Source organism: Entelurus aequoreus, linkage group LG04 (assembly GCF_033978785.1).
Source record: "Entelurus aequoreus isolate RoL-2023_Sb linkage group LG04, RoL_Eaeq_v1.1, whole genome shotgun sequence".
NCBI lineage: Eukaryota > Metazoa > Chordata > Actinopteri > Syngnathiformes > Syngnathidae > Entelurus > Entelurus aequoreus.
In genome coordinates, this window is record NC_084734.1 from 57302297 (window position 1) to 57313501 (window position 11205).

At 39.2% G+C, this 11205-nt stretch overlaps 1 protein-coding gene across 2 annotated transcripts; it reads left to right on the plus strand.

The window, feature by feature from the left end:
* Positions 1 to 9028, plus strand: setd7 (SET domain containing 7, histone lysine methyltransferase). 2 transcript variants are annotated; one of them, XM_062045330.1, is made up of 8 exons: positions 1 to 156; positions 4315 to 4444; positions 6144 to 6345; positions 6448 to 6637; positions 8080 to 8161; positions 8235 to 8352; positions 8424 to 8581; positions 8652 to 9028. In XM_062045330.1, exons 1-8 carry the CDS (start codon positions 117 to 119, stop codon positions 8842 to 8844), a joined length of 1113 nt encoding a protein of 370 aa, XP_061901314.1. In that variant the 5' UTR covers positions 1 to 116; the 3' UTR covers positions 8845 to 9028. The 2 variants fall into 2 exon arrangements, with proteins under 2 accessions (XP_061901314.1, XP_061901315.1); XM_062045331.1 differs by having other exon boundaries at positions 8673 to 9028.
* The last annotated feature ends 2177 nt before the right edge of the window (positions 9029 to 11205 follow it).

Consider the following 11205-nt stretch of genomic DNA (forward strand, 5'->3'; position numbering starts at 1 on the left):
CTCGTTCACGAACGTCGCAACTACCGTCAATCACGCCATGGTCCTGTCCTGGTGACGCCCCACGCGTGGCAGCGAAGGTGGCGGAACGTTGCTTTGCTTTGGACGCCTCCTTCGGGATGGACAGCGAGGACGAGGACGTGGAGGAGGTCGTGAAAGGTTGGTTTTTATTCCAACTACAAACGTTTCTTGTTGCTCGCTAGTCGGCCTCCACGGTGACAAGGCGAGCCTCGGACTCGAGTTCGTAGGAAACCCGCCTGACAGGCTGTGAGGACGGCCTGGCTTATGTTACAATTCCCGCCACTGCTTAGCCGCTGGGAGTCTTTTAGTCGGGAAGCTAAAAACAAATATTTACTCTACGAGCGAGGAGACACGTGTCACGCATTTACTTCGTGATTATTTTCAAAGTGCGTCTATGTATTAATACATTCTGCATTACTACACATTTCGCCGGTAAGCTACCTGGAAATATGTACCAAAAGTTTTTAAGTTAAAATATGTATTTATAATGTTTATGGTGGTTATTATTTAATGAACTCATTGTAATCCCTTAATGGGAAATTCAGTTTACACTTTGAGTACCTCATGAATGTGAGTAAACTCCTCACATTTCAATAACTGTTTTAAACATCTTGTATTTATTATTCACAGAAAATATGACTCAAGGCTTTAAAGTTAGGAGCTACAACAAAGAAGGTTAAGTTCCTGAGGATTTGTGTGGTTTATATTTATATAAATATATTAGGGGTGTAACGGTACACAAAAATTTCGGTTCGGTACATACCTCGGTTTAGAGGTCTCGGTTCGGTTCATTTTCGGTACAGTAAGAAAACAACAAAATATAAATGTTTTGGTTATTTATTTACCAAATTTGTAAACAATGACTTTATCCTTTTAACATTAAAGTTAAAGTACCAATGATTGTCACACACTCTAGGTGTGGCGTAATTATTCTCTGCATTTGATCCATCACCCTTGATCACCCACTGGCAGGTGATTGGGAACACTATAATTAATTCTGCCCACGTTAATCAACATTAAACTGCCTCAAGTTGTTGCTCAGATTAAATACAATGACAAAACTTTTCTTCTACATATAAAAAGTGCAACATTAAACAGTTTCAAGTCAGCTCATCATGCTTAATTTATTACAGCATTTGGGAAGCCTGTAGTTGATTTGTATTATGTAAATGTTACATTTTTATCAACATGTGATAGCAGGGACCCTGCCGTTCAAAACTAGGCTGCTGCATTTCTAATGATTAATGTAACTATAGCTGAAAAAATTGTACAATAGCAATAGGAGAGACTATTCATCCCTGAACACCATGGAGTTCATGTAGGCTTAATTATGCAGTTACATTATTATATCAACTATCAGAGACAGAAACTCTTCATTTAAAGGCCTACTGAAATGATTTTTTTTTATTTAAACGGGGATAGCAGATCCATTCTATGTGTCATACTTGATCATTTTGCGATATTGCCATATTTTTGCTGAAAGGATTTAGTATAGAACAACGTCGATAAAGTTCGCAACTTTTGGTCTCTGATAAAAAAAACCTTGCCCCTACCGGAAGTAGCGTGATGACGTTGTCAGTTGTTCACTCCCTCATATTTTCCTATTGTTTTCAACGCAGCTAGAGCTATTCGGACCATTACCCCATTAATTTGAGCGAGGATGAAAGATTTGTGGACGAGGAACGTTAGAGTGACGGACTAGAATGCAGTGAAATACATATTTTTTTTCGCTCTGACCGTAACTTAGGTACAAGCTGGCTCATTGGATTCCACACTCTCTCCTTTTTCTATTGTGGGTCACGGATTTGTATTTTAAACCACCTCGGATACTATATCCTCTTGAAAATGAGAGTTGAGAACCCGAAATGGACATTAACAGTGACTTGTATCTCCACGACAATACATCGACGAAGCTCATTAGCATTAGCTACGAGCTAACGTGATAGCTACGAGCTAACGTGATAGCATCTGTCACAAATGCAGATAGAAACAAAATAAATAAATCCCTGACTGGAAGGATAGACAGAAGATCAACAATAGTATTAAACCATGTACATTTAACTACACGGTTAATAGATCTCAGCCTGGCAAAGCTTAACAATGCTGTTGCTAACGACGCTAAGGCTAACTTAGCAACCGGACCTCACAGAGCTATGATAAAAACATTAGCGCTCCACCTACGCCAGCCAGCCCTCATTTGCCCAGCTCATAAACACCCGTGCTCACCTGCTTTCCAGCGATTGACGGTGCGACGAAGGACTTCACCTGATCATCCGTGCGGTGGCCGGTTAGCATCGGCTAGCGCGTCTGCTATCCAAGTGAGTAATCCTTGTTGTGTTGCTACAGCCGCCGCTATACACCGATCCCACCTACAACATTCTTCTTTGCAGCCTCCATTGTTCATTAAACAAATTGCAAAAGATTCACGAATACAGATGTCCAGAATACTGTGGAATTATGAAATGAAAACAGAGCTTTTTTGTATTGTATTCAATGGGGTACCAATACTTCCGGTTCAATGATTGACGTCACGCGCATACTCATCCTCCGAAGGCTTTTTCAATCGGAAGTGTGGCGGGAATTTTAAAATTGCACTTTATAAGTTAACCCGGCCGTATTGGCATGTGTTGCAATGTTAAGATTTCATCATTGATATATAAACTATCAGACTGTGTGGTCGGTAGTAGTGGGTTTCAGTAGGCCTTTAACATAATGTCCTTTTTTGCTGCTTCAACACAGCTCAATCAACACAGAAAAAGGTAAAGTGAAATAACAGACAGACAGGGCTTTGCTGTCCGTAACACACACACACACACCGCAAAATGAGCTAACGTTATGCTAAAAGAGAATTAGCCTTCACCTCAAGCCAGGACTGCGAGCGAGCTGAACTGCCTTTTATATTTCTAGAAGGTCAACGGGCTCATAGTGATGTTACTAGTAGTTGACTGGGAGGTGTTTATTATAATTTGGGGAGAGTCCGCTGCCTGAGGCTTACCTGCTAAACGCTAAGCACTGACTACATGTGCTCTGAATACGCACTGCTGATTGGCTGTTACCGCTCTGAATACGCACTGCTGATTGGCTGTTACCGCTCTGTTTGTAACCAATCAGATGGTTGTGTGGGTGGGACAATGCTGGGTGCTGTGTAGAGGACTGACAGAGACAGAAGGAATCGGAGGCGGCTACTTAATATGTTCGTGTGGAAACTCGTTCGGTACACAACCGAACCGAAACCCCTGTACCTAAATGGTTCAATACAAGTACACGTACCGTTACACCCCCAATAAATATATATATATATATATATATATATATATATATACTGTATATATATACAGTACAGGCCAAAAGTTTGAACACCTCATTTCAATGTGTTTTCTTTATTTTCTTGACTATTTACATTGTAGATTGTCACTGAAGGCATCAAAACTATAACACCTGTGAAGTTGACTACCTCTTGAAGCTCATCGAGAGAATGCCAAGAGTGGCTGTTTTGAAGAAACCAGAATATAAAACATGTTTTCAGTTATTTCATCTTTTTTTGTTAAGTACATAACTCCACATGTGTACATTCATAGTTTTGATGCCTTCAGTGACAATGTACAATGTAAATCAGGAGTCCCCAAACTTTTTGACTCGGGGGCCGCATTGGGTTAAAACAATTTGGCAGAGGCCGGGCTGTATATATATGTATATATATTAGATATGTACATATATATATATATATATATATATATATATATATATATATATATATATATATATATATATATATATATATATATATATACTTTCCGCTCGCGCAATGATGTCACGTTATCGATGAGAAAATGCATTTTTAGACAATATGATTTAGGAGACACCGTGAGTAGCAAGCGGTACAAAGTGGATAAGAAAAGACAGAAGAAAAAGAAAAAAAAATATATATATATATATATTTTTTTGGTTATTTTTTTTTATACTTGGGACTTCCCGCGGGCCTGATTTTGGACGCTGGCGGGCCGGATCTGGCCCGCGGGCCGTAGTTTGGGGACCCCTGATGTAAATAGTCATGAAAATAAAAAAAAACGCATTGAATGAGAAGGTGTGTCCAAACTTTTGGCCTGTACTGTATACTGTATATATATGTATGGATAGATAGATACTGTATAACACACAGCCAATATGTGTTTTGTACAGCTAGCTTGACATAAAGTGGATTGCTTTTAGCAAATTTGATTGACAAAATGTATTTAAGTTGCCCAGTCATTTTGTATGTCATTAGATAATCAGATGTTATAATAAAGCTGTGTTCAGGTCCACTAGATGAAGATGGCCAACCTCATGGACTGTGCACCGTCACCTACTCATCCAGTGATCGATTTGAAGGGCACTTCACACATGGAGAGAAGAATGGGAAGGGCAAATTCTTTTTCTTTGATGGAAGGTACTTTGGTTAAACAAGAGTTTTGACATTTTCATCATGCATGTACGCGTACACGAATGTATGTATCAGGTGTTTATTTTTTTTGAGAAATGATAATGTAAATAACCTCAAATAATTAAGTTGGAGAGGCAAATATAAAGTTAGCCTTGGACGTTTATAATATTGTAATTTAATCTACAGTATAATTGCTGAAAGTAAGGTGACATTACGCTTCTATTTTTCACTTCTTTTCCCTGTGGACCTTCAACGTTCTGTCAACTTCGTGCACAATAATGATATCTGCTGTGCAATATTCATTACAGGGTGCTGAACAACAGTATATTTGCAATCTGCAACATGTGATACCTTCAAGGATTTTGCCTGTGAAAATTCCATTGTTTAGTCTGGATTATATTGGTGTACTTTTTCTTACCTGTGCAGTAGGAGGTTTTAACAAAACAACTTCTAAAGTCTACGATTCAGACCAAATAAATATTCTTTATTATATTGCACATACAGGTGATCCCATAGCACAACCATGTTTTTGTCGGTATAACGTTCCCATGAATTGAAAGTATGTAGTGTTAAGGCAAAGTTCCAGCAAAAGGCAAATCTGTTCTGGGTTTAGTGTGGATCTATTCTGAATGCTAACGTGGGGGATTCCAACTATTTTGGACTGGCAGTAGTCGATCCACAGCAATGTATGATCTATGTCTATGAGCATGAACTGAAGAAGCCTACTCGGATGAGAGGTGATACGTCTTCTAAGACAAACCAAACAGTTCAGTTGTGAATATATTACCCAAGGCGGTGTGGCTACAGCATAGAGTTGTTTTTTGAATTCTTTGCAGGCATGTTATATACCGTAATTTCCGGACTATAAGCCGCACCAGCTAAATTTAGGGGAAAATACAGATTGCTCCATATATAAGCCGCACCCGACTATAAGCCGCAGGGTTTTGATGTGTAATTAGCGTAGTATATAGGGGTTCCTGCTACCACGGAGGGGATTGTCGGGACAGAGATGACTGTTTGGGAACGCAAAGCGTCCCATTTATTAACAATAAATCTTTCAATCATTCAATCAAACTTTCCCATCTTTGACATGGCGAACAGCATTCGTGCAGAGTACAAATAATACAACGGTGCAAAGTAATACAAAGTGCTCGCCTGTACGTTATCAAAATAACCATGAAAAGTCAGTCTTTAATCATTGTGTCGTCGTCTTCCTCCTGCGTACTAAAACCACCGAAATCCTCTTCGTCGGTGTCGGAGAAGAACAGGCCGTAAATAAGCCGCACCCTTGTATAAGCCGCACCCTTGTATAAGCCGCAGGGACCAGAACGAGGGGAAAAAGTAGCGGCTTATAGTCCGGAAATTACGGTAATCTTTAGTAAATTCTACACAAAGCTCAAATTTTATGAACACATTTGTGTCACACTGCTCGCTGCAAAGAAAGGTGTGGAGTGTGATCAAACTACACTTAAAATTAATTGAAAAAAATAATGGTATAAATAAGTATCCGGGATCACCAACTTTATACTCTGCAAGGAACAAATTCCAAAAACGAGGGCAACATTTTCGCAAACTTTTTCATGGAAAACTGAATCATAGCAAAAGTCCTTGCTTTTTTAAATCTCATTTGTATTACGATTTGTGAGCCTAGCTTCAACTACTTTCTAACTTTCAATGCCATTTCTCTACCATGTCCTTTTCGCAGCACCTTAGAGGGCTTCTACGTGGATGATGCACTTCAGGGTCAGGGTGTTTACACACATGAAGATGGGGGCATGGTGCATGGCGTGTATGTGGATGGGGAGCTCAACGGACCGGCTCAGGAGGTGGATGGAGAAGGTCGACTAGTGTTTAAGGGCCAGTACAAAGACAACATTCGCAATGGGGAATGCTGGGTGTACTATCCTGTGAGTCATGTCCATTTTTGTTGCCCATATGGAAAATACACACATCATAGTTTTGTTAAATGTGTGCCTTTTGTGTGTCTTGTGTATACTGTGTTGTTCTAGGATGGCGGCTGTGTGTTTGGCATGGTGAACGCGGACGGAGAGATGACCGGAGAATCTCTAGCGTACGTCTACCCTGATGGACAAACAGCTCTTTATGGACGTTATGTGGATGGGGAACTAATCCAAGCTATGCTCGCCACCCTGACCATCAACAAGACTGGAAGGCCATCTTTTGAGGTCACACCCAGGAGTAAGCAAGTAGCCATGTCACTTGATGAAGTGTTTTAACTTTTAGTAAGTACTACTTAGAGACTCTCACAAAAGTGAGTACACTTTTAAGTGAAAAGTACCTTAAAGTTGCCGGTCCTGTGCTTGGTGCATTGTCAGAGTCAAACTGGTTTTGGGGTACATACATTTTAATAAAAAAGTATTGGGACACACCATACAAATATTTAGAGCGCCTAGTTCCCCATGAAACTTTATCTGCCAATTTCAAACATTTTACAGATATAGAATGAATGCCCCAGTGTTCAAAGGAAAGCCCTAAATGGCCAGTTGGATGAGTTACAGTAAGAATGGGATTCTTATGGCCTCATTCATTGCGGTTTTCCTGACACATGAAACATGATGAATTGGGGGGTGCACTATCCACTTTAACCGTTAGATGGCAGTAGAGTGTTGAATATCTTAAAATGTGTTTTTTGGCAATTCCAACTTTGACCTCAGTGTCAGTTGCTATGCAGAGTGGCACTTTCCATCATTTTCAGTAGACTGCATTGCAAATGATTAACCCCCCACCTTTCTCTCATGCAAGATCCAGCCAGGAATGGGGCCATATGAATCCCTCATCTACTGTAGATGTGAAAAAACCTGCACAAAACTCAACATCAAACCCATTAAACACATTATGTGATGAACTAAAACAAGGTCAAACAGTAAAATTACAATATTAACATTAGAGAATTATATCATACAATAGAGAATTATATTATACCATATCTGTGTGGAGTTTGCATGTTCTCCCCGTGACTGCGTGGGTTCTCCGGGTACTCCAGCTTCCTCCCACTTCCAAATACATGCACCTGGGGATATGTTGATTGGCAACACTAAATTGGCCCTAGTGTGTGAATGTTGTCTATCTGTGTTGGCCCTGCGATGAGGTGGCAACTTGTCCAGGGTGTACCCCGCCTACCGCCCGAATGCAGCTGGGATAGGTTCCAGCTCCCCCCGTGACCCCGAAAGGGACAAGCGGTAGAAAATGGATGGGTGGATGGAATATCATACCATCATCATATCAATTACAGTATGTAAACACATCAATAGAGAGAGGGGCTGAATCTGTAATAAGTAATATGTTAGCAAATAATGATCAGTCCCGGTGTGCGTTATGAAGCAGAGTTACAATGCCATCAACTGTACGGCGTTGTAATGACAAGCCACCTTCACACAGACAGTCCCATTATAATGTGTTTATCACCGAAATGACAGACAGCGCCAAATCCAATTGTGGCGATTCAAAAAACTCATGTGTATGGGAAACACTGCCATTGATGGCTGACATTGCATTAGTTTTTTCCTGGCTGAATGGACAAACATTTTGCAGAAGATGTGCAGGAACAATGGAAGTATAGCAGATCAGTGTTGAGTGTTTTCCAAGTATTGTACAAAAAGCACTGATCTATTTTTTTCAAGGTGCTGTTTATACACATGACAAGTCCACGTCCACCTGTATTGCTACCCACGCCTTGCTTCCTGACCCTTACGAGAGCCAGAAGTAAATGAACTTCATACAGGACTTTGAGGCAGAACTGTTCCACGCTCACCAAGGTGTATTTGTGTTTGTTGAGGGTTTTTGTGGCAGACTCCCTCATCAATGGAGCTGGCCAGGGTCTGTTTGCCAAGACAGATGCAGAAAGAAACACAGTGATGGCCTTTTATAACGGAGTCAGAATCACACACTCAGAGGTACAGAACACCTCATCAGCTGAATAATGTGGGCTCTTTGCTTTTTGATTGAAAGTTCTTCTCAACATCAGGTGGACAAAAGAGACTGGGCTTTGAACGGCAACACCATCTCACTGGATGAGGATACTGTGATTGATGTCCCTCAGCCGTTTGACCAGACGGAGAGATACTGTGCCTCTCTGGGTCACAAGGCAAACCACTCCTTCACCCCAAACTGCAAATATGATGTGTAAGTACCAAAAGCCTGATCAAGTCTGACAATTTCATCGTGGCACAAAGCAGGTTTTTATTTTTTGCAGGTTTATTCACCCCCGTTTTAGGTTGATCAAGTGCATTCGAACATTAAAGGCTGTGCAGAAAGATGAGGAGCTGACCGTTGCCTATGGTTACGATCATGAGGCGACTGGAAAGAAGGGTCTAGAAGCCCCTGACTGGTACAAGCAGGAGCTGCATGCTTTCCAACAGAGACAGTCACTTCCTACAGCCTACTGATGATGCAGATATTCGTTTTGGACAGTAAATCCACAAAAATACTCACTTGTTATCTTCTGTAGCAACACAAAAGTATACAATGTGAGTATGCAAAGTATCATGTTTGGAAATAGTAAACCTTTGTGTTTTAAGGAGAAAGCAACAAAAGTTTTTAACATACGATTAAAAAATTACAAGCTTTTAATCTTATTGGCTTCTTGGTCAGTTTGAAATTTAAAGGAAGTTAACGAAACGCTTACTTTGTTTCATCATAATTTTCTAGAATTTTAACCTAGGATAGCTGAATTATTCACTCAACTACCAACTAATAATCTAAAGTAGGGGTAGGCGAATAGCTCTCAATATTAATAGTATTGATTACTAAAGTTTCTTTTCTACACATCCAGAAAATGACTTGATTTTCCTTACTGAGTTCATGAGACCAAAGCTTCTCTTCGTCTAACTTGCTTTCTCCTGCTGACTGAGACACACTTTTCCCCCTCTTGACTACTGATGTTATTTTTCCACTTATATCAACATGTAATGGAAGTTATTTTAATGTTTTTATCCCACATTCTAAGATGTATAGTTTTGTTTACTTCTGCAAAGCTGGACAGCCAGTTAACATCCACCGTAAATGTTCTCCATTAATCACACAAGGTTGGTCTTTTCTTCTATTTTAGTCAAGTCATTTACAAAAAGTAAACATGTTAGGCTACTAAGAGCAAGCACCTACTCAACAGGTAAGCACACAATAGCACCCAAGCTAGACATGTGTCATAAGTGTCCTTAATTAACCATTGATTGATTGAAACTTTTATTAGTAGATTGCACAGTACAGTACATATTCCGTACAATTTACCACTAAATGGTAGCACCCGAATAAGTTTTTCAACTTGTTTAAGTCGCTGTCCACTTAAATCAATTCATGGCACCAATATTGCAGTATTTTGTTAATTAAATATTATCAAACAATTCTAGTTGTAAATTACCAACACATACAAAGTCTCCAAGACAAAAGCATATCAGCAAATATCTAGTAACAAACGTGTCCGCATTATTTCACTTACTGTCATAATCTTAACTATGAATTATTGTGACTGCTAAGTGTTGCCAAAACACAAATTACCACTCCACTTCAACTTAAATACAGAAAAATCCATTTCAGTGGGTTGGTAATAAATATATTAGTTCATTTTCCTTTGTTTAAAAACTCATTGAGAGTAACATCTCTTTAACAAGAGCGACCTGGCCAAGAGGTCAGCAAAAACAGGTTTCATAAATACATATAACAACAAAAAACGGTAGCAGTCATACTATATTTAAAAGCACACAGTTTGTGTTTTTCATGCCTCCCATTATTCTCTGTTAGACTAATTTCACTTGATCAAACCTTTTCTAACAATCCGCACTACAAAATAGTTGTGCTGATATCGTATTGGATTAATATCTGTGTTGGCTAATACTCACAGTTTAAATATCGTAATTTAAAAAATTGTATTGACACATCCCTGATTTATATCGAAGTAACAAATGTATTGTTTTTTACATCATCATTTAGTTTGCCTTTTCAAGTAGAAAAGACAGCCGGAGAATCTCTTTTATTTTAGTTAAAAATTTAAATCAAGAAACAAATAAATCCATGTGCCTGCTATCTGTACAAAGTTTGTTTTTTGAGGATCGTATATCTAAGATGCTTTGTAGAAAGCAAGCTATTGTCAGCATGGAGTGTATTCAGTAGCCAATTAGAATAATGTATGTTTTTAAGATCTAGGGGGAAGCTGGAATACTGCAAGAATACCCACGCAAGACCAGGGAGAACCACCACGGGTTTCTCAAATAGTGGGTCCGGAACAGGGAAGTTTTTTCTATTATTTGTGTCAACACTCGAGTATTCATGTTAGAATGATACACAATCCTGCAGGTAGATGGTAGAAAATCAACGGGTGTTCTACCTAGTAGGAGTAGTAGGTAAACAGGAACACGTGTGTACATGTAACATTAACTTTGGATTCACCGTAACAACAATACGGAATAAATAAAGACCTGTGTTTGGTTTTATACCATCCTGAACACTTTTCAGCACCCTATCTCTGTGAGATGTATGTTTTTGTTTTATTGCTGCAATAAAAACAAAGTATAGGTCACACTTAACACTGAACAAAAGTTAAAAGTATCAAGTTTGTAGCCCCTATTTGAAAGGATGTGCATTATCAAGTTCTCAATATTAATTCAATTCTGGGGGGATTCGGGGCAGAATTTTTTTTGTGAAAGACTGCACTATTGCAAGCCTATTTTAATATAAATGTACTGAGTATGTATTATTTCTAAGTTACAGGAAACTAACTGCTTTATTTCATAACGTGTGTTTACAGGATTTAT